Source organism: Botryllus schlosseri, chromosome 14, assembly GCF_051294905.1.
Source record: "Botryllus schlosseri isolate E-star chromosome 14, Bs_hap1, whole genome shotgun sequence".
Classification (NCBI taxonomy): Eukaryota; Metazoa; Chordata; class Ascidiacea; order Stolidobranchia; family Styelidae; genus Botryllus; species Botryllus schlosseri.
Window position 1 is genome coordinate 12,651,885 of NC_137249.1, and position 25,419 is coordinate 12,677,303.

Below are 25,419 nucleotides of genomic sequence, written 5' to 3' on the forward strand. Positions count from 1 at the left end.
ACAGCACGTTTTAGAATTTATCGTGGTATGGTGCACTCACCCACATTATAAGGTCCGTAGTTTAGTCGAAAAGCAATACGGAGAAGCTGCATAGGATACGGTGTAAACACTTTGCACGATTAGTAAACGTTAATAAAAAAGATGATGGATCGTAAAAATGGCATATGGTGTAGCTTTGTTTCCGGAAATTATAGGCATTACTACACTTGCTTTTATACTTCAACATGGATGTTATCCAGACAAAATAACTGATATTAATTAGAATTCAAATTACATGATACTTAGAATTGAAAGTGAAATATAAATACTACTTCTATAAGCGGAAAATGTATTTCATGTCTTTTGTCCAGAAAGTTTCAAAGGTGGTGTGCTAAAACTGCTATAAAACTAAAAAAAAGTCAGAGTCCAATTTTCCAGATTAGGACGCGCCATGGACTGCTAGATTACGATATGATAGGTAAATGCTAGATTGCGAAACAGCAGCTTCAAACGCAATGACGAGTCATGTATACTGCAATGACATATTTCATATGGACGAAGAGCGCCAATGCGGTGTGAACGGAACCACGCCAACCCGCTACCTAAATTGTGTTCACCGATACTTTTTGAAATCATGCTGGTTACTCCGTTTATCCAAACAGCTCGAAGCGCGACGAAAATTATGGGCTTTACTCAACTCTTATGAAAATTAAATATTGATACTCCGTGAAAATAGTCTCGAAATTCCTCAGGCTATCTTCCTTATTGGAGGATTAAACTACGTCTACTTAACAAACTGAAAATAGCGAAACGTAAGTAAGTAGATCACATAATATTACGAAGTGGAAGTAGCGAAAATCAGATCTACTTGAGTAAGTACCAAAAGTTGAGGAAAACTACTTGAGTACTTCGAAAAAGTAGAAGTATTTCGTTACTGACCACCTCTGCATATGTTAGCCCTAGATTTTACGCCACATTGCACGTTTAGGATGGTAAAAACATGACTAGCTGATTCGTAACTGAAAATTTTCACTTGGATTTAGACGTGACCTTTCGTAGATTTACTTGGACTCGGATGACTCGTTGACAAAAGGAAAATGATTCAAATTGACTCGGGTCGATCGTTAAAAGCAGATGACTTGTGACTCGGGGTGGACATTTCGGTGAGGGGTATTTCCGATAAAATGACACATTAAGTATTATATTCATGTTGTTATCAATCTGTTCAAAAAGCTACTCATAAGCAGTATAACGGAAACCAGAATTAAGCTACGCTATACTCGAAGTCTGTGATATCAGATCAATATTTAGTAAATTTTAAAATGTTCTACCCATAGTTGTGGCATGTCCAATGTCCGCTTGCTGCAAAATTATGACGCGACGGCTTTTATGATGACAATCATGACATGATGCATTTGTCCTCTCGCATAGTGTCCAATTCTCACAATTTTAAAAATATCACGATTACTCTCCTCCAAGTATACAAGAACAATTTCATTCAAATATTTATAAATATTATCTTCCGTACCTGGCGTGAATTGAAACAACTATTGATGCTGCGGCACGAGGCGTCATCAAAAACTTGGATATTGATCCATAGCATGTTTGGTCGACCATGTCGACAGTTTACAGATCTTCATTTGCTACTTCTACGAGCTGTTTTGGAATGTATGGAAATCGCTTATTCTACTTGTAATCGAGTAGAAATTTAGGGCAATAGTTCTAGGTATAATTGAGTACCAACGATCACTAGCCTATCTCCGGATTTGTGACGCCACGTAATTGTTTGAAAATCATCCTGACAAACCCAATACAGAGGTGCCAAGTTTAAGATCTATGTATTTATTAACTTACTCGTTCGAGTCCAGCCTGACTTTATTCAAGTGAGTCTGAAACCCCTGGACTAGGCCATACACACTGGAGTTGCCGACAACTCGCACCATGCTGTCTGCAACAGTGTTGCGCAACTCCGCAAAGAAGAATTCAAGATTATGAGGGAACATGTCGTCCAACATACGATTTACATCTATGCTGCAAAAAGATCGACGGCGCGATGAAACCTTGGCACAAAATTATACACCCGTGTTGACCAAAACTTGTGATTTTGATATGTCCTATATTGTCCAGTTACTAAATAGTCCTGTATAGTGTCTTGTCCTTGTAACTGAGACCAGCGGTATATAGAGGCGACCCGTAATATGTGAAAGTAACAATATTAATGACAGGGTTGTAATGACTCGAGTCATGACTCGACTCGAGTCCGACTCGAGTCACGATTTTCTGATGACTCGACTTGACTCGAGTCATTTTCTCAAAATACGGAAATGACTCGACTCGAGTCAATCTGTGCATTGACTCGACTTGGACTCGAGTCATTGCGCATGACTCGAACCAAGTCATATGACTCGAGACTCAGACGGTCAAGACCGACATTTCATTGTAATTTCACAGAATAGTAACGCGACCACCCTATTGGTATTTCGTCTATTGGTACTAGTATTTGAAAATGTGACCAGAAACTGCTAAAAGTGAGGGAAATTTAATAGCTTATAATGCGAACCATTTGATATCACCAAACACAGTTATAAAAGTGGGTTTAACAAGACTTTAACTGGAAACTGAGCAGTCAACACAATGACTTGGACTCGGACTCGAGTCATAATACCATGACTCGGACTCGAACCTCTGATGGATGACTTGGACTCGGACTTGACAAGGTGGTGAATTGAAAATGACTCGACTTGACTCGAGTCAAAACTATAAAACTGAGATTGACTTGTGACTCGGAGCCTTGTGACTTGGTTACAGCCCTGATTAATGACGAGAATCATTTTAACTTTGAAAAATTTTCGCACTTTTCGCGGCTACTACATGATTTCACACTGAATTTTCAAGATTTATATGCTATCGATTTTGATTCGCAGTAGGTAAGTCATGTTTTAACAGTTACTGAATCCGGTTCGCTCCTATCAGACGACTAAAAAGACCAAGTGGCCCATGGAATGGTTTGTTTGGCCGGAAATGTTGGCCACCCCTGCATTAATCAATTACTTCGAATCGCAGTACGTCAAGGGATCACAAATGTATATTTTCGGTGCGGTACAGCTCGATGCACGTCTGAAAATCACATTGACTTGCTTAGGCAGCGGCGGAGTGCAATTCCTGATGTTGCATTTCGTTTTATGTTTTAGGTACAAAACAGAGTTAATTATAAAAAGTCAGTCGAAATGTATTTACGCATAATTGGAGCAGGATAAAGTTTCCGAGAGCTATAACTTGGAAAATCAACCGGCTAATACCCGAGGCACCCAACGAAGATTGAAATAGAAAGAATCCCAGAGTTTCATTGAATATTATTAGACTTTTTACATTAAAAAATTGGAATGCATTTGAATGCGGTTCTCTACCCATGGATAAATTGATGTACGAGCGCTTGAAAGTTGATTCAGTCACTGCTGAGACCATAGAAGACAGAAAGGTTAGGTGCAGCATAGTAGACTTCTGGAAATCCGAATCGGTAACGGGCAATCCAATAGCGCCCAACTGTCTTCCTCAGATTCTGCGTTTCAGTATTGAAATATGACATTGTTGCGTTACGGAAAAATGCGTGTATCTGTATATATGACGTCAAACAACTCCTAATTTTCTATGCTGGCTACGCTAATGAGCACACAGACCGGTTGGTACCTTCAAGTCAATAACGCCGACATATTCATAACCATCACTTAATTTATTGTTAGAAAATATCCCAAGTGAATAAACAAGCATTTCGAGCAGCCTTCGTGAGACCTATTGACAGTGTGCTATATGCGAATCAGCGAGATTAGTACTTCAACAAACAGACCGTGTTAGCTGATATTTGCGTCGACTCGTCCATGGAAGACTTACGGTCCATTACCTATATGACCACGGAATCATAGAGGAAATTGTACCCCCCGAATAGTAGACGTTTATATAAAGTACCATTGCGTTAATGGCCACATAATACTAATGGCGCGACAATTCTTCCCATTTCCAATGATCTGGTAACTCCAACACGGCTTTAACTTAGCGAATCTAATAATCATGTTAGCACGATCATTATTGATTTAGATGTTAATGTCTGCGCAAACTAGCGTGCCTTATTTCAGGGACAATGGATTGGTCATGTCTTTGGTCTTCACACAATATTCATCTTAGAGCCACGGAAGGAATGAACCAATAGGTCAGGCAGTTGTCAATACAAGCAGTCGAGGGATATACAGTTACAAATCTCTTGTTTTGAAGCAAGCGAAATTATTTCGAAAATATAGAAATCCATACGTTTTCCAGTCTACCAATTTAACTTGAAGCTGATTTCAGGCAAGGCACGGTGAAAAATGTGACAAAGGACACTTCCCTTCAGTAGACCTATTCAACCTTACGTTGCGTGTCATTTGAACCTATTAAGCGGATTAGCCTATGTCACCATTCTAGCAACGTCGAGGAAAAGTTTGAAAGATATCTTCGTATCATAAGCTGAGGTTAGTGGCTACGGCGATAAAACTTTTCCCTCATATACTCGAAGAATATTGAGTGGTTGTTGCGATTGGCACACAACCGATATCAAATTCATTCGATATCGGAAAAGCAAGGCCATAGGTGCTCCAAATTGACATATGGGAAAAAACATTAGTCAAATTCGGGTACCAAGCCCTGTGATCGTAAACTGCCATCCTTGATCTCTTCACGGTAAGTTGAAAGTAGAATAATCAAAGCAAAATATTTACCAAAAATAAACATCGACCCCGGAATCGAGTAAACACGGGTTCGTCAAATTGACTTATCAATAAATGTAGCAAGATAATAACGAAAAGAAATAGCAATGCAATCAAACAATCCATGACGCCATAGCAAATGAACTAAGATGGAAATATTAATAAATGATAGCGGAATGAGTAACATGCGTGACGTCGATCCTCAAGGAACAGGTAAATAGCATATAGTCGCTTGGCAGAGAAGAAGGCCTTTGCCATAGATTGCTTCGAAGCCAACTCCTACGTTTGGCTGTATGATTTTCGAGAAGAACAGAGGCGACAGGCGAGGCAATGAGTGGCAAGTTGATAGATGTCACCCAGATTTTTATTCTGGCGATATGGCATGATCGAAGGAAAGCTAGGTCGTTTACACCTTCGCGGCTTTGCATAGAGTTCAGGAAGTCACGCAGCGTTGATGCTGGATAGAGCGACATCTCGCGGTACGTTGACTAAGCGTTAGATTCTTTGTCGGCCCCGGTCGAGATGTCTTGGATGTATCGAAACAGAACTGCGTAGATCTCCGGACCGTGCGCGGAGGTGATTTCGTAATTTCCGCCGATGATGTCACTGATTGTCAGAATGCTGCCGACTTTTATTCTGTATACGAAAGAGACATAGTTTGAAGTGCGCCTGTGCCTATGTTGCCTTGTTGGAGTCACTATCATGTTGTGTTGATCACAAGACCACGTTAACTTGTGTAAAATAATGTATACCAGATACCATGATCTGAAGCAGGCAATTTGTGAGGGTGGAAACAATATTTTCGGGCCTATAATTCGGTGCGAAATCAAGACGTGCCATAATCTGAAGCAGGCAATTCGTGAGGGTGGAAACAATATTTTCGGGTCTAATTCGTTGCGAAATCAAAACGTGCCGACGATTAGGTCAAATTTCTCGGGCCATGATATTTGATAATTCAACAGAATTCAGAGGTGGCCAGACTGGTCAGTAACGAAGTAGCCTAACTCTACTTTTTGCAGTACTGAAATAGGTTTGCGTACATGCAGTACCTACTCAGGTGGTTATGTTTTCGACTACTTCCACTTATACGACTACTTGCTTTCTGGACTTCGGATTTTGTGAGGTAAAAAGCAGCTTTGGTATGTTGCCATCACGTTTATGAGCCAAATCTTCATACGACAGGGCGAAACAGCCCCGTATCACGGAAACTTCTATCAATTTGTGTTGTAGGAGTAAATGTCAGTATCTTTACACCATCTCTATGAGTGAAAATGTCACATCAACTTGACAAAACAGCTCTGAATTTAGATAGCCTATTTTTTAAAATTGCAACTAATTATAGTATCATCGATCATTGTGCATTAGTCTAGAACAGTGGTTCCCAAACGGAGGGGAATTGAATGGTTTCTGGTAGGGAATATACTCATTTCGTAAACATTATATACAGGATAGTCTACATATTTACTGAGACACATGAGCGATTACCGTTACCAGGTGATTGCCCTGGAATGCATGGATAGAAAATTATAAATTGAGAGTGTCCTCGGAGGACGCCTAAATGTCCTCTTTTTTTGGGAATTTGTCCTTTTTTTCTCTGAAAAGAATTTCAATGCCACGAAAAATGCGACTCCGACTCGGCGAGCGTCAGAGTTTCGTAAGAAATCGGGAGCCGAGTCAAAGTGATGACCTTTTTTTTAGTCAACGCAATACTATCAGCCGAAAATTTTTCAAAAGCAACAGTTTTCTTGGAGCTTTGAGAATTGATAGCAAGTGTCCTCTTATTAGGATCTCAAAACGTGGTAACCCTATTTAAAGGATATATAGGAATTTTGGGTAGTGGGGAATGAAGACTAGGAATAAATCTGAAGACAAAAATGTGGGGAACCACCGGTCTAGAAAATGCACTATGAAATTTCTGAAGTAGCTTCCTGCTTAGACTACGGAAAATATGCAACGTGTCGATCCATGGCCATGGTGGACCTGGACCATGTCGATACGTTTCAGATCTCCATTTGCTACTTCTACCAGCTGTTTTGGCATGTCGGGGAAATCGCATATTCTACTTATATTTGAGTAGAAATTTAGGGAAATATAGTTCTAGGTATAATTGAGTACCAACGATGACTAGCCTACCTATGGATTTGTGACGCCACGTAATGGTTTAAAAATCATCCTGGCACTTATCAACTTACTCGCTCGAGTCTAGTCTGACTTTCTTCAAGCTCGTCGCGGGAATTTCCAGCAATACAACGGGATCTGTGACAACCTTTTCGGCAGAATCTTCGTTTGAGAACTTGACGTTGTTTCCTTGCCTTATCACGACACCTTCATGGGACAGCGTCAACGACAAGTCACTGGTGTAGGTGCATAGGCTGCCCACCTTATTGAATGTCATAATGCTGCAAGAAAGTATCAGGCGTCAATTAATTCCGTTGTTGTTAACCCCAGGTGCATTTTAGGGTGGGCCACATAGTTATTTGGAAAATTATGAAGTTGCGAAAAGTTTTGTTTACATGTCATATTAATACAGCGCTAATCAAACTATCAAAATATTATATTTCAGCTTTTCAGCCGTTTAGGATTTGAGCAGGATTTGCAAGTCTCATTTTACCGCAATCCCAGACTACTGGTAATCTTCAAAAGTATGGTTCCTCTCCGCTACCAAGTCACAAAAACAGACTTCATTTCTGTATTTCGAGCAGACGTGGGCCACGGGATATAATTCAAAACTGAAAGTGGCCATGACTATAAAAAGGTTAAGAACAACAGATAAATTTAGTGGTCTATTTACGATATCTCATCGGATAGCGCCCTCCGGGCATAGATCAAAATATTTCCGGTTATCATTCTTGCTATAGGGTCATGAGCAGAACAAAACTGAATCGTGTTTACCATTAGAAGTTAAGATTCATTTGGAAATTATAATCTATAAAGTCTAACAGAGATGTCGATCCATTTTTATACAGCACTTCAAAAATTTCCTCATCCAATGAAATGTAAATATCATTATCATGATGTCATGAATCCTGTCAACATCTTTAGCCGAAAACCCCAACTGAATCACTCCCGCGTAAAATTCCAACCCGAAGTCATAGCTCATATCTATTGGTGGATTAAACTGAAGATGATATGCTTAGGTTACACTTGAAGGAGCTTAAACGCAATATTTTAGGCCTGAAAAGATCATTTCAGGTAGGCTTATAACTTCACTAGACCTTATAAGTTCACAGAATACTAACTATGGTGCAAAGAAAGTACAAGCCGTTGGCATATATATGTAGCTGCAGAACTCCAATTTAATTCACCTGTAGGTTCGCGCGAAGTGCTTGCTTAGATTTTGCATGGTATATCGTATCACTTGAGCCATAATATCGCGAGGATCCACGACAGGGCCTTGTTTTCTCTGAAAAATGTTGAAAAATGTCTCACACCTTGATCGCGAAGTAAAATTCAATGTGCAAACTAGATCCAGATAAATCCGAGTAAGCGAAGCCGAAAAGTCATTCCAAAATAGTTGCATGGACTCCTTGAGTGGAAGTTGATTACTAGTTATGGACTGACAATACCAATAGTTTCCACACAAACGAAAAACTTGGAAACTCGAGTTTATATTGCGCTACATGTTCTGAATCGTCATGTCTACCATTAAAATCAGATTACTCTTCTGGGTTCCAAAATATGACATTGCACAAAATACAACTTACTCTCAGCGCGTTTATAGTGTTGGTGACCATCCTACACCAATTCTTTTTGTCCGTTTTGTAGACGTCGTAGGGAAGACATCTCTCGCAGAACTTCCCGACCCGTTTCTCGTCCACGCTTTCGACGCCGAATAGAATACTGTACTGGTGCGCGATTAACAACGAAAGGTCCGGAGCCTATAAGGGAAAATAGACCGCTTCATGCACCTGCATCTCATCGCAAAACACATATTTTGCCCCGAATTACCCGGGGCCTGGATGTCCATACTTGTTTGCAATGCGGGCCACAGAAGCCTAAATCTGTTGCGGGTTTTTCGGTAGACATCTTCAATTCCAAATCAAGACATTGAAGCGCTAAGCTAATGTACATAGTAATTTTAGAACAAGGTTGGGCAATTATTTTCCTCCGCGGGCCAAATGAGAAGTAAAAAATGCGTTGGCGGGCCGAGTGAAATTTTTTAGCCATATTCTCCAGAGTGTTTTAATTTTTGTTCTAAACTACATTGTTGTAAATGCTGCTCAGTGAATGAGAAAGTGACGGTAATTTTAATATATATATATATTTTCCGTCATGATTCGAAACAATGTTAACATGATACATTTCTAACACTCTTTAAACCCCTATTCTCGTTATTATATTAAGAACCTAAAACAATGGTTCTCAAACATTCTTTAGGTTCGCCTCCCTTTATGTTAGTGAAAAATTCCGCGGCCCTTATCATGATAGCCCAAAATATTAATTAGTGCAATGCCATAGCCATCCCAACGGACAGATGGATGGCATGGAAGGCTGTGGCTGTTGATGAGAGAATTCTGAATGATAAAAGTCGGACAAAACACAGCGGAACATGTATGAGCTGGGGTAGATCGCGCGGGGTGCGAGAAAAAATCATCAAACTGCAGCTTCGCACCCCTCCTTCAGATGCTTTCACGCCCACCCACTTCTAAAATCACTGCACTGAAATGTAAGCTTCATGCGATTGTACAAAGCTTATTGTCTTGGCCACTGCATTCCGAGCAGGGTGCAGCTTAAATAGCCGGCTATAGCATTGATGTGAAGTGAAGCTGGCAGATTTTCTGAAATTCGCCTTTCCTTTACCGAGTGTTTCGTGTTTTGTCATAAGACCCACATTAATTGAAATCCCTAATCTTGGCGACATCCTCGGCAATAACTATCAGGACGGGTTTACCCCAGTATACAAACATTTAGTGCTCTAAACTTCTTTGAATTTCAGTTTGAGACTTTCTTTTTTGACATGCCCGTTCATCTTTTGTGGGTGATAGATATGACGAGTCATATATAGTAATCACGAGCCCTGATTGACTTGTTTTACGAATTTGAGACTCGGAAACCTATCACGTAGCAATTTGAAATACCTACCGTATATTGTGAAAAATGACAACGGCAACAAAGAACGCTTGAACTCAATAATATGGGAATATGATTTCTTGTGACTTTAATTGCTACTCTTACTTTGCCACATTGCCTTTATTTTAAATTTGGATTACGCACTCGAGGTACCTAGGCAGTGTAATCGTGGTATATGAATGAGCTGGCTTGAAAGTGAACGAATTCGGCTTTGGTCATTCAAAAACCAAGTTTTATGTTTTGAATTCCAAATAACCTTTCGCGGGCCGCACAGCATAGCTTCGCGGGCCGCACTTTGCCCACGTCTGTTTTAGAACGACTAAACCAACACAGGATGGTAAAGCATACAGAGGCCTGCCACTTCATTTTCAGCGCCTGTCCTGCTTATGTATGGTTCGCGAGTGTAATATGGCCCGCCGTATACCTCCAAGAGAAATAGGAGTTGGAAATTATGAAATATTACGATTATCACGAATCAAAATCCAGCGTAATCTTGGATATGATTTTATAAGAGAATTTTCATTCGTTGCGGTGTTTGAACCGCATACAACTTGATGCATATTGAAAATATAGGGCCAATTCGGGTTGCATTTAAAACAAAAATCAATTTAAAACGAACATGCTTAAAACAAGGCCCTTGTTTAAAACATTTTTTGACCCATGACGTCACGAATATTCGATTGTGACGTCATAGTGGATTGCCATTTACAATTGAAAATATAGGGTAAATATAGTTCCTTTGACAAAACATCTGTACTATTGCTGTTGAACCGACTATTTTGAGGGTTCCAACCATCCCATATCGATATACAACATGTTTTTGGAAAGTATTTACTCAATTATGGCATAATTTTACTACTTACAAAAACACATTTTTTTAAAAGGGCCTTTGTTTAAAACACTGCTTGTAACATGTTTTAAGCAAAGTGTTTTAAAACACCGTTTGTTTTAAATGCAACCCTAGCGCCAATACGGCTCACTCGACGAAAATGGTTCCCGACCCCTGTTTCAGGCCGGTGGGTGTTAGGTGGGTGTTTGATTAATATAGTCTACCACAAACAATTTCGACGCCTCCCTCTGTCTTAATTTTACCGCATTCTTCTATATTTCTACCTGCTCCAATCGATATAACAATGTAATATATGCTGATACCGGTTCATTTGAGAAACCATCATACACGGTAGGAAATTGGAGCTACAGAAACATATCAGAAGATTAGGAAGCAACTGAAGTGCAAATGCAACTTTTGCAGCATTCAGGCGTAGGTAACTGTGCCGACTGCCGAATCGAGGCTGCAAAGAGAAACCCGAGTACCAGGGAAAAGTCGTGACCACGGCCTTAATTATACCTTGCATGGCAAAGAAAACACTGTGGCCAGTGACGGCTATAGACTCCAGGTTTCTGTAATTCAACGCCCGCACCACATCTCTACTACAGTGCGACTAGCCCACGGGCGTAATTCGGACCAGTATTTCTCTTTTCGGATTTAAGACATTGTAAAAGTCACGGGAAAGGTTTAACAGTCGCGCTATCTGCCATAGTGATATTCTACAGTACCTGTTTACAATAATATTCTCCGGCTTTTACACCGCCGCACACTTGAGCAAATGTCAACAGCAACGAGTCGCTCTCATCCTCGCAGTAGAACACGTCCCTCGGAGAAAATATGTCCCGCCTTGATAAATAAAGTTAAATGTTCTTGGTATTGTTAGCACACGGCATAGATAAAGCCAGGACTAAAATGTCAGACAGGCCACAACTTCTTAACGACGAACAATGATGTTCACACAATTCAAAAGCAGAAATTCGGGAGCGGCAACAGCGCTTCTTGCCTGACAGTTTTATACCAAGTATGCAGTACCGCCATGTTGTACAGTGGGAGTGTTTAAAGGTGCATTGCACTCTAAAAATGATGTGGTCTAAAATTGAAGGGCAAAACAGAATAAAAATTTCGATAGAAACTTCACGCTCCACCAGTCACGCAGAGATCGAATTTTATATCGATGCCGATGTTATGAAGGAAATATGTCGTACACGCCAAGTTGGTTTAGATACCGCGTTCAACGGAAGATGTTCAGTCAGGAGATTTATGTCAAAATCGGGCCTAGTGTACTCTATTTCTTTAGGACATAGGGCGTGTGCGACATATTTCCTTCACAGCATCGGCTGACAACGATATAAAGTTCGACCTCTGCGTGACTGCTGGAGCGTGAAGTTGCTATCGAAATTTCAATAAATTACATCTCCATTACAGCGGCGTTCTGAAGAAAACGGCTGCGGCCAAAATTTTTATTTAGTTTTGCCCTTCAATTTGAGACCACGTCATTTTTAGAGTGCAGTGCCCCTTCAAGTAGAATTTTAAATTAATAAGTAAAGACATTTGTCGTTATTCACCCTAACTGCATTTTGTTGATATCAGCGACACTTTAGAAAGTTATAATAGGGACTTCAAATCCCATATCTTGCCCCCACTTATGAGTACAGTGGAGAGGATGCGAAATTCTAACAACGAGCACAACATTTTGGGAATTACCAGCCGAAAAATCAATTTCGAGGTAGCGAAATGTGCCACACCTACACGCGGCGGCTGCGCCGTAAATGCATTGTTTCTATGTCGAAAATATCTAAAAATAGCGATCGCGTAACGCAGCGCAAATAAGGCACCGCGGCGAATCACCTGTAATACAGTCGACAGTCGGCCTTTGCGAACTTCTTTCCGTAATAGATTTCCGCGTGCGATAAAGCGTCCATGATTGGGAATCGACCAGCGCCAAGATTGATAATCTAGAAAACAAGGCGCAATATGGTGATAGAGAAATCGGTATCTTATCGGGTATCTCGTCATTATACTGCGTAGCAGTATATATTCTTTCATGGATCTGTATATTATATCAACCATATGTAACCCAGGCACATCTGGTGTCTCGCCGAAAATCGCACAAATCCACAATACTCGTGAGAATATGTGTTCGAGCGACACAACAATGAAAAAAGTGAGCCATGGCTAGGCTTGGGCACGATTCGAGTCGTCTAATCCGAATGGAGTATCGATTGTAATGATTTTAATCGAGTAGGGACTGTCGATTTGTTCGATTAACGAAATGACATACCCTTGATACTAAAGAGTTATTTTATTAATGAGAAATTCAATTTCGATATGTCTGCAGGTTGCAGTGAACCTCGAAACCTGGATCGTAATACAGCATCCAGAACATGTCGCAGGAAGCTACAAATATTCATGGCAATAATCCTAACATTTCTGTGAAGTAATGATCGACACGAAGTATGGTAAGAAAGTGCCATATGAAATATAGTCATGGTCAAGAAATGCCGAATAATTGTTGATGACGTGTAAAAGTTGTTGCTTTTCTTCTAGTCGCGAAAATGCCACATAATGGAACTTTTAAAACCATTACTACGGCGAAGGCGTCATAATCAGCGATACTCGAATACTCTACTCCTGTGGTTCTCAAGCGGGGACCGAGCGAGAAGCATTTCATGGGGTCCGCAAAACCTCCAAATTTGCAAAATGGTTAATAACCTAATTTGTCTTTTTTAAAATTAGATAGATCACGAGGCAGTTTCGCTCCATAACTGTGAAAACTACGGGATCCGCATAAACAGAATGGCCATCGGAGATGAAATGTTCTACTGTACAAACTCATTTTGATCGTCAAATTGTCAATAGCCTAATTATATTGCTGTTTAGAGATGTTTTGATGTGGTTTTGGGAAAATTTGTTTGCAAAAATCCAATTTCACCTGTGATATACACACCAGCTATTTCAGAATAACTTCACGATGAGCTGCTAGATAGAAATGACTAGGCTGGTCGTAAGTATATATAACGTTCTCTATGTTCATTAAAATATGTTTCTCAATTTTGGTGCCATATATGTTGCGACATGAATCATACCCGAAGGTGTCGTCGGAAGCGTAACGCATTATTATTACATTCGCTACCCTCGTTGTGGAAATGAACACTCGGCAATCGTTCATATCAAATGGAAGGCGCGGATTTTTCAGACTCGGCTGCGTATTTCAAGAAATGCAGCTGCAGAATTCGCTTTGAAATAATAAAAGCTTTCTCAATTTCTACATAACGTAGTATGATGTTATTTTCAAGAAATGTCATTTTATTGCCGTTCATCATTACCCTACAGTTAATATTCGCACAAGACAGATGACGGTTGTACGATAATTGAGCTAAATTTGTACTGAAACTTGTGGCGGTGCAAAAAGGGTGCCGCGAAGACAAAATGGTTGAGAACCACTGCTCTACTCGTATAGTTTAATACACGAATCGAATCATCCACACACACGATCTTGCCCAATAATCAGTAGCTACTTCTCTCCGCTGTTCTGTTACTTAATTAGAACCATGCACATTGCGCAATATGATCCACAAAATGAAATCTTCAACCAACTTGGAAGCAGGGTTGCAATGACTCTCGAGTCGCATTTTTTGTGACTAGAGTCATTTTCTAAAATACGAAAAAATGACTCAAATTTGTGTATTGACTCGACTTGTACTCGAGTGATTACGCATCACTCGACCAAGCCATTTGATTCGAGAATCGGGCCGCCAAGATGGGCCTTTCGTTGTAACATCGAAGAATAGTACGCTATACCACAATATTGGCATTTTGTATATCAGCACTGGTGTTGGTAAAATAGGGCCAGAGACCGTGCTAAGTGAGGAAAGTTTGTATATTATGAATACGCAGCATTCAATATCAACCAAACAGAGTCAGTCGAACCCGATTGAACTAAAAAATGAACAGTGGACACAATGACTTAGACTCGGACACGAGTCACAACACTGTGACTCGCACTCGAACCTTTGAACCCTGACTTTGACTCGGTGAAGTGAAAAGGACTCGACCTGACTCGAGTCCAAACTATAAAAGTAGAATTGACTTGTGACTCGGTTACAACCCTGCTTGTAACCAGCGTTAGCGGTTCGACGCTAAATAGTTCAATTGTCATGTTCCAATTAACTGGCATACAGACAGTCGACGCGTTTCAAACAAGCAAGCAATTCACGTGTGATAACGAGAACGGGGTGATATTCAATTCATCCTTCGTCGTGCCTTAATCGTAACCTAGATCAAACCAGGCGGATATATATGTTTAGATGCTACCGATAAGTGCTGAAATCTGCCTTACCGATAACAAGGGCGCACGCAATTCTCGAAACTGCGTAATGAAGCATTGGAGACATTTACAGTTCAACTCCACGAGTCCACATTCCACGCGTAACCACGGGTGTTTTAACAAGGATTATTTCGCGTCAACTCAAGTGAGACGGAAATCGTATCGAGTCAGTTGAAATCTCTTTGTCCACCATGTCGAATTTCGTTTCGTAAATACCAGACAATGCAGGGCATTATTCAAGAACAAGTGCAGCCTAATTCATAAGCGATATCGTTATTGCAGACACAAGATTCCTTCATATGTCGGTTGCTAACTTGAACAGAGGACTTCACCTTTACGCGGAAATGATTTGTACATGGCGCGCATGATTCAAAATTATTTGAGCCTTGCTGTTCTTAACGCAGCGCGCAGCTCAATCCATTACTGTAGTGTTAACTCACCTCTCATTATGTACGGATGGCGTATTATGACGCATTTGTTTTCAAAGAGCATATCTACACGAATGGGTCGAATTACTTTCGGTTTAGACTTGTTTTAGGCTTCGCAACATACGTGCAAGTGCGGAAGAGACGGAGGAACTATCGCTATGTATTACTCAAATCTGAGTTTAAATACGTGATGGAATGAAGACACATGCCAAATTATGCGCCCAAGTTGTACTATACTAATAGGTGAGATGGCTATACTGATGCTACCTGCGAATAGCTGCTCGGAATAAAATTTTGTCCAAGGTTCCTTTTCTCGCAACAAGTCTTTTTCAACGCAAGCTTCGCTGCAACCCATGGAAAGTTCTGATTTTTTAATTTTGGCATGCGATTTTCATTACGACGTGACAACATTCAGAAGCTATGCAGATAACGTGGTCGGTAGAGTCTAACAGGAAGCTTGACGCTAATTTACTGTTGACTGTACCCTTTAAAAATGCCACGCATGGTAAAATTTCAATTCACCAATTTACGGGAACTGACGCCGAGACGAAACAGATCTTTGATAGCAGATAATTTGGAAATTATCAGCGACCTTGTCTTCATTCGAGACACGCGAGATAGCGTTACTGCAAATCAGTGTAATGTGGGTTTCGGTTAGGAAAACAGTATTTATTGGAGGGGTAACACCAGCCATAAATGCTTTTCCGCATCTAAGGAGTCACTTCAACTAACTGCCGGCAGTTATATTGTCAAGTTACGCGTTGAGATCTGACACCACATCGACCGAAAACTGCGAAGAGCGCAATAATCGATGATAACAGGAATGCTCAACTACGTTGCGGGTTAGGTAGGCCCTACATTTGACACACGATAGCATAAATCGTGAATGGCGATGGATAACGGTGCGGAATTCGTAATGAAACCAAGTCTACATGTTGAAAAATCGGATAGATAGATATTATATATCATCGAAATGGAAAAGTATACAGTGGAAGTGTCGACGTTGAAAAAAAAACAACACTAAAAATCATGTGGACGATTTGCAATAATCTCCGAAGGCATTTTATCAGAGAAATCTCTATAACTACGCACGATTTTAAGACCATCGAAATTTAGATATTCACTGTTACGTCGTTCAGGTAAGTATATTTTGCTGGGGTGTTTCTTTCCCGCAGGGTACTAACGTAGGGCAACCGCCACTTCTACTTTTTACGGTTTTTCAGCAAAGGCTACGTACTTTTAACTCTTTAGATTTAGAAAACTAGAAGGCACTGTTAAGATAAGCTTATATCATTCAAAAAGTAGCTACCGGGCACAACCCGCATATACATGTCGAATTCGCCCGATGCAGGATAAAATACACGGACAGGTTTCATGAGCGGCCCATACACGTATTGTGCACATTTGAGTTACAATACACGATGACATTCAGGGACCTCACCTTTTCCGCCACTTTCATCACAATGCAGCAGCCGAAGGTATCTCCAACTTTGCATTCGGCAGATACCGAATCCAAGACTTCGCTCGAAGTGCTTGCGGGATCCACGGATACCACTACTGTCGTGCTATCCATGCACGTAATTGGAAACGTCATTAGCTCTGTTGATCGCGCGGCCTGGAAAGTAGGATGCTATTATGGACACCAGTGGTTCACAACCGGGGGTCCGCGAAGTTTGTGCTTCATAACGGCTAAAACTTCATGACTCACGTCAACAAAATGACCGTCTTAGATGAAGTATCATAACTCTGAGAACTCATTTTAATTGCCAATAGCCTACTGATACAAACATATTGATGTTTAGAGATGTTTTGTTGAGGTTTGCAGAAAAATAGAGCTTGGAGTAGTAAGGTCTGGCAGGGTGACAAGTGACTTCGAATTGTTTTTAAAAATCCGTTTTCACATGTCATATACATAACCGCTATCCCATAATAACTTCAAGATGAGATGCTATTGGCAGGACGTTATATGTTCGTTAAAAATCTGTTTCCTATATTTTGGTGCTATTGCCATATATGTTGCCATCATACTTGAAGGTGTGATAGAAAGCGTTTCCCATTATCATTACATTCCCCACCACCTATCTTTGTGGAAATAGATTTTGGTACTCGTTCGTATCAAATCGAAGGCGCGGAATTTCAAGATATGACCACGTATTAAATAAATGCAGCTGCAGAATTCGCTTTGAAATAATATAAGTCTACCAAATTTCTACAGCTACATTTGCGCAAGAAAGATGACGGTTTCACGATAATAGGGCTAAATATGAAGAAAAAAAACGTTGGGGTACACGGGAGCCCTTGAGGGAGTCCGCGAAGACAGAAAGATTGAGAACCACTGTTATATGTTGTTCTATTGAAGTTTCTGCAAGGTCCATAGTCCTGTTGCGAAGTGCTGTTGAAAACCACTCACTTGATTTTGATCGTTTGGTTTCTATTGAGGGTAATGCGCCTTTGGTGTTTATCAGGGCTCTATACCAATACCCAAAAAACCATCACCGAGAATGGAAACCACCGAGAATGAACGTTACCGAGAATAACCAATGCCGAGAATCTAACCTACTGAGACGAACGTTATAGAGAATTTATACCCGAGAATCGACACCGAATGTGACAACGCCGTGATGCACATACACACGAACTGTGCATATGCATAACATGCATGCATTGCATACATTGCATTGCATTCTAGGTAATGCCCATTCTCGGAGGTGTCCATTCTCGGTAATGTGCATTCTCGGTGTTGACCGGACACCGTTTATCAGCATCTATTGTACTGCCAGTTGTCCGTGGTTACTGTCAGAATTTAACATATTTTGTTTGAAAAGTAGTCTTAGCTTTCACATATTACTGGTGTTGAATTACTTTTGGGCTATACTTTTGAAAAGTTCAGTTGCACATCACTTGCAGCATCGTAACAAAGTAGACTATACACTCTACATTGCGACACGATACAGTAAAAATGCGTTACAAATTTTCAAATTATTACAAAATATGGTGTTTAATTTCTTTAATTAATAATGGACTAGCGCCTAACCACTTTCATTTGCTGTTGAATTATAAAATTGTTGTATATATGGCGGGCCGGCCGTTGAGAACCAATGATATGAGCAATAGGGCTCTTCAAAAATGACTTTTTTTCTCAAATCGTTCTGGCTACTTGATAAAATTGTTAGGTTACTTAATTTAAGCCTACACACAAAATTTGGTTCAATTCCAGCCAGTAACCGCTTTGCTACAGGAGAAGAAAGTTTCCATTTATTATATAAAAATAAATAATAAAAAATTTGAAAATTTTATGTTCACACCATGAAAGTGTTAGGCTGTCTATAGAAACGATGTTCACCAAATCTGATTCAATTTCAACTAGTGGAAGCGGAGTTATTGCCGTCGAAAAATTTTGATTTGTATAAAATAGTATTTACGGTGACTGATTCTTTGTTTATTTATTACAGTTGTGCTCACCGTAAATACTATTTTATTCAAATCAAAATTTTTCGACGGCAATAACTCCGCTTCCACTGGTTGGAACTGAACCAAATTTGGTGAGGATTGTTTCTATAGACAGCCTAACACTTTCATGGGGTGAACAGAAAATTTTCAAATTTTTTATCATTAATTTTTATATAATAAATAGAAACTTTCTTCTCCTGTAGCAAAGCGGTTACTGGCTGGAACTGAACCAAATTTTGTGTGTAGGCTTAAATTAGGTAACCTAACAATTTTATCAAGTAACCTGTACGATTTGAGAAAAAAAGTCATTTTTGAAGAGCCCTAATGAGCAATCTAAATTATTCGAAGGTGTAAAGAGCATCGTGAGTGTATACATGTGCTAACCGGAAAGGCATGAATCTGATTTTCATGATTTTTTTTCTGGACCATCTTGATTTAATATCAGTATTTCGAAAGAGTGACGATTAAAAGAAGTTATCGTCATTCATTGAGCGTTCGGAAAAGCACTTTTTATCAATAACAATATCTAGGCTTTAGCACTTGCTGCCATAGTCTATTTCTAATTCATGCCCCGTGGCTACACGCGTATAGAAAACCAGAAAATATGCGACAATACAAATCTGATAAAAATTATAATGCCTCACACGAGGAAGATGAATAATCAGGGAGAAAATGAATACCTATTCGTCACGAGGACACGAAAATATAATCTCGCACGTGCGTTTTCTCTGTTCAACTGGAGTACTTGCCCAAGTGTGAACTGAGTCTGTTGCGTCTCAATGCCATATAAATATGCTTACAGATTTGCTCGACTGACTATTACCGGAATGTTGACGGATGTAATACCAAACAATAATAATAGAGGACAAAGCTATTATTGCAACTTATACGATCAATATAAGATTTAACTTTATAATAATCATAATTTTAAGGTAAAGATGAGCATTGAACATGAATAGGTCGGATACAGTCTTCAATTACGAATTTCACGATCAAGCATCATTATCATAGTGTGGTGCGACATACTGCGGTATGTAAATACCGCACATAAATACAAGAGAGACGAATATGTTATGGAAAATAACGTCTTCAGATTCTGACTAACGTAGCAAAACCCTTAGATTATCGAGTAAGCAGAAGCCGGCCCAAAAGCACCGAATCTCGCCATACTGTAACCGGTCCGGTCCACAACATTGAAATACTGGTCAGATCCCGACTTATAAACTAGAAACTGTCAAAACGTGATTCTGTCTCTGCATGAAATATGTAATAGTATGATGAAAAGGGTTAGTCAGTTGTCCGTAGTTTTTGAACAGTTTCGTAGTCCAAGTATACAACATTCGTCAGCTATGCCTCGACATGACACATGCTTTATACCTAATACATCACGTGCGAGTACGAGAGGTGGTGATAAATGAAGTAGTAGGCTTTGTTGCTGCGTGAAATGTTCATAACAACTACCGTGTGAAAAAACCGCTGTGTCACGGTAACTGAATACATATTGCAGGTACTTGTAGTGTCATTGGTTATTTTGAAATGGGCGCAAAGATCTCAGCCTTTCGAAATCTCAAAACTGCTAAAAGTGTGTGACCCATCGACCAAATCTACTTTTTGAAAATACTTACTGGAATACTTTTTCGGGTCTTCATTTGCTCTTTCTACTTGAAGTAGTTTTGTCATGTCTTGTATATCGTTACTTCTACTTGTACTTGAGTAGAAATTTACCACGTTACTTTTAGCAGCCCATGCTATGCCGGCAAATGATTGTTCTTGTTTCAGGTATGGAGAATAGTTGCCCCTGGAAGCCAGTCTAGGTTTGTGACGTGGTTTTATTGAAACTTGTCACGAAGATTCACACGTGAGGACCGTTCGAATCTCACTACACGAAAGAATACTTCATATATGGAAATCTGTACGACGAAACCAATCACTTCTTCACAGACAACCACGGAATATTTATCTATTTTGGAGTGTATGAATACATGCCGACCGATGAACAATTATTATGGATGTCTCATATTACATTTATACAAGGAGCGAGGGATTTGAATTTAACCAGGCAACTCGGAAAAGGCATCCCGTGCGGCAATTCAGGCAATGTATAACTCTCAGGGAGCATATAACCATTGATCACGCGTACATCGAATCACGCTGACAGCGTAAATTGGTTTACGCGGTAACAACATCCACCTTATCGCCTTTTATTGGGAGTGATATTTTCTAAGGCCTTGCCGCACAAATTTTGTGACGATTCATCGCAGGAAATCTCGCAACAATTTAGATTATTTCATGGAGACGGCACGTCTCTAAATAGTACATGCAAACGCATGTCCTGGGGCTAAACGACAGGACGAAAGGTTAGCTGTTAATGGCGCGATGGATTTCAAGTTTTGTGCAGGGATAATCGCATAAAATGCATTATGTGATTATGCTGACAAGCGTAATGTCAAGTAACGCACATGAGTTCGATGAATAAGTCCAGCAGTTAAGCCCGAATTCACGTAAATGTATACGAGTTCCGTATACAGCAGATGTACTGTAATTCAATGACGATAAGGCAACGACGAAAGTAATGTCCCGCGCTGGTAAAAACAACTGATTCCCAGAATACAGTATGATATTTTGAGTAAGTATAGATTTGGTGTTCCGCAAAATGTGGTTGCCTCAAAACTTCATCGGATTACGTTTGACGTGATTATACTGGAAGCTATTTACAGGTTTTTCATTACAGTGTACGAACATACCTGAAATTATTTTAAAATTATTTGCCGTATTACAAAGCAATTAGATATTGATTCACAGTGGACACTAGACAGTTTGCCTGTATTGAACTACTTCCGTTTGCAGTTACACGACACACGCACAGTCGCAGACTCGATGCGCGAGCATTATGCTGCGGAAAGGTGCTGTACTGTGACAGACCTTCAATGCAGGCTACTGAAGCAAATGTACCATGGTACAAGTACCTATGTATCGGCGTATAGTATACCCATATCGATAATAGATTCACATACAAATGATAAAAAGAGAATATCATAGATTCCTTGTCAGTTATAATATAATACTCAAGGGAAGTTCGCCATGTTCCAGGAAATTGCTGATGTGTATAGGATATCTCATTGTGGTCGTTACGCTTATCCAACCAATGTATATCCAGTTATCGAAACAAGCCAGGTTATGAAACAACCACGAAAACTGAACGAACAAACTGGAAGTGCAATAAAAAAGAACATCCCTGCTGAAAGCAAGGGCTTATTACGTGAGTTTTTAGAAATGTTCTTTTATACAGGACTATTTCATTAAATACCTTCTTGGAAAATATCCAATTTCCAAATTATTGCTTGCAAATTATTGCTACTACAACATTGTAAAAAATATTTAGAATCTTTGGATATATTAGAGCATGCAAGAATACCATAAAACGAAGACAGAATATCCTGTGAATTTTCATAGGCTACTTCTAGAGCACCCCGATGTCTAGAGTTGCGGGGTAAGAAGCAGAGGTGGTCAAAGTAGTCATCCTCGCTACTCAAGTAGAAGTAACGCCGGAATTTCTACTCAAGTAGAAGTAAGAGTTGTGGTTCACAAGTAAGTAAGTAAGTAGGTATTCTACGCCTATCTTTGCGTAAAAAGCTGAAAACTGTCAAGTAGAAGTACAAGTAGTCTAAAATCACAACTACTTAATAACTAGTGCGAGTAGGCAAAATCTACTTCAAGTATTTCAAAAAGTAGAAGTACTCCGTTACTGACCACCTCTGGTAAGAAGGCAGTCGCCCGACCTGAATTTCCAATGACGAAGGAGGGTTTGTTCTCGGCCCATTCAGTATTGTTCGGTGTAATCTCTCCGCGCAGTATCTTCCCCAAGCATGACCGTGATGATGATCGATAAATGTTTGCACGTGCTCCAATATCTAGGGAAAACGTAGAAAGGGAACATTTCAATTCACTATAACAACGCGTTGATAAAGCGACAGTTGACGTCACAATATAGCACTGCGATAATCATGACAAATCTACGGTCCATTGATGCATAACTCCTTACGTGTAGGACTCGAGTAGGGAAACAAAGCAACAGGCTTGTTTGTCCCCAACAAACTTGCATCTGCGTAGCATAGGTCATGTTGAAAATAATTGACCATTTTATTTGCTGAATGGTGATTTCATAAAGTCATCAACATTCAACTATTCAACAACGTCTCTTCTGCCAGTTGATTTTGCGGCAAGCCACCAGTAATAGTTCTGACGACAGAATTTTGCTCGCTCTATGACAGCGGTTCTCAACCGTTTTGGACATGCGCCCCCCTTGGGGATGGTCAAAAATATTGCGCCCCCCTGACCCCCCTACACTTTTCGTCATGTCTAAAAGAGCACATCATCTAATACAGAGGTAGGCAACCGTTTTGCTAATCACGGCCCATTTCGATTACTTATGTAGCCCAAGGCCGCATTCCAGGGCATAGCCGTAATGAACTAACTGGACGCGAAATACCTAATCTGGGCATATCCATTGCCGGTGAACTCCGGAGTCCGGACCATTATACTTTTAACAAAGGTCTTTTGTACGTACCGAAATCGCGAGTCGCAATGTTATGAATATATGCTGGGATTGTTTCTTGTCGTGCCGAGCGCGAAAATTTTTCAGATTCACGAATTAATTCCGTAATTAATAGTAGCAGTATCACATATTATTATCAAATATTTATCCTCTTTCAGCCCATGTGATCAGATACACCGGTAGGGTTCAATGAGGAAGTGCTTTTGAAAATTTAGGGCCAGTTATAAATGATAATGCATCTTCGGGTGGGCCAAATGTTATTAGTCACTTGGTTGCATGCTGTTATTTCTTGACCCCCAATCAGGATTGTCGATTGTAGCGGTATTGGAAATATATTAAAACGTCCAAATGAACCATAAACAAATTTCTTTCGTGAGGAGCACACGATTCCTGCTCAGAGTGAGAAGGGCGCTACTATATTAAAATCGAAAAATCAAATTATGTTGAATTGCGCGGAGTGTGAAGAAAATTTCAAGATTAATTAAATTCTCTCACAAATTCGGGAGTGAATTCGTTATTTCACTTTGCAGGTCCACGGATGCCAACACATACTAATTAAATTAGGTGTCGACGGTCGCACAAATTCCCATCTACAGCAACATGTTGCCCTTCCCTGATCTAATAGTATAGATATGGTATGTCTTACGCCCAGTTTGAATCCGCATTTCAGTTGCTGAGTCTTTAACATTTCTGACAAATTTCCCCAAACTTATGGGAATTGCTCCAAATTTTCAAAGAATATCAAAAATTTGCTCAAATGAAGTTGAAATCAGCCTATACTCCGTTGTGCGCGACTGCTGGAGTTAAAATTTGGCGAGATTTCTTGAATACAAAATAAGTTTCATCTTTAACAATCGTCTTCTCAGAATGATTGTGAAGCACATTCTTAGTCAGAATTCATACAGACGTGGTCAATTTCTCGCGCCCCCCAAGGGGGCGCGCCTCCCTGGTTGAGAACCCCTGCTCTATGATGATGTCAGTAAACAACACCTACACGACATACGTACGCCACAAAGCCGTGGATGATTAGGATAATAGTCAGGGTTTCGTGAACTGGTGGCATCGACTAATATTACAATACCTACCCTACACGGAGCGTTCTGTAAGTAGTCTGGCAACAGTTGCAGTTCTTACAGTCGTATGAAAGGTCCATGGATATTTGAACTGAGCAATTCGCTGTTACTATGTATGCCGGTATGGCGTCACAGCGAGCGGTGCTCCAACGCTCGAGTCGGAATCGCGTCAGTACGGTACTCGATTTCGCCCAGCACTACTTACGCGCTAACTCGGCCTGCATATATTCACGATTGTTATGCACACGCATTCGGTCGGTCTACTACAGCAGGGGTGGCCAACCTGCGGCCGTAGAAGGTAATTTGTGCGACCGTGGACTCGTAATTCAATTAGTATGTGTTGGCGGCCGTCAACATGCAATTTGAATTTACGAATTCGACTACCGATTTCTTGTGAGATTTTAATTAATCATGAAGTTTTCTTCGCGCTGGGCGCGATTCAATGTGACATCATTTTTCGATTTTATTATAGTAGCGCCCATATTGCAATCCGAGCCCCACATTACAGATTCGAACAGCGCCTCATATAGAAATATCAACTCGGAATCGTGTGCTCCTCCACTATACCGACAATCCTGATGGGAGCTCAAGAAATAACAGCATACAACAAAGTGACTAATGACAATTGGCCACCCGAAGATGCATCATAATTTATAACTTTCCCTAAATCTTCGAAAACCCCTTCTGTCAACTCTACCCGTGAATCCGATCACATGGGCTGAGAAAGGATAAATGTTTGATATAGTAATATGTAAAACTACTGATATTATTGACGAAATTTATTGGTCTATCAGAACAAATTTTCGCTCTTAGCGCGACAATGAGCAAATCCTATTACATGATCAGCGACCACTCGCGATTTCGGTGCGTGTAATTGCCTAATTGCCTATATATGATTAAATAGATTAGTCCGGAGTTCACCGGACATGGACATAGACACTTTAATATGGGTATTTGGCGTCCAGCTAGTTC

The 25,419-nt window shown here is 40.2% G+C and overlaps 1 protein-coding gene across 2 annotated transcripts in view; it reads right to left on the bottom strand.

The window, feature by feature from the left end:
- Positions 1 to 3,690: 3,690 nt before the first annotated feature.
- Positions 3,691 to 25,419, bottom strand: part of LOC145456059 (uncharacterized) — a 29,877-nt gene continuing 8,148 nt past the window's right edge. For both annotated transcript variants that reach the window (XM_080334092.1, XM_080334091.1), the window contains exons 5-12: positions 22,599 to 22,730; positions 16,811 to 16,984; positions 12,463 to 12,569; positions 11,343 to 11,460; positions 8,420 to 8,593; positions 8,021 to 8,118; positions 6,908 to 7,114; positions 3,691 to 5,351 (exon numbers count right to left, since the gene is read on the bottom strand). In XM_080334092.1, the coding sequence (XP_080190218.1) occupies positions 5,204 to 5,351; positions 6,908 to 7,114; positions 8,021 to 8,118; positions 8,420 to 8,593; positions 11,343 to 11,460; positions 12,463 to 12,569; positions 16,811 to 16,984; positions 22,599 to 22,730 (1,158 nt within the window). In that variant the 3' untranslated portion in view covers positions 3,691 to 5,203. The remainder of the gene's footprint in view (positions 5,352 to 6,907; positions 7,115 to 8,020; positions 8,119 to 8,419; positions 8,594 to 11,342; positions 11,461 to 12,462; positions 12,570 to 16,810; positions 16,985 to 22,598; positions 22,731 to 25,419) is intronic.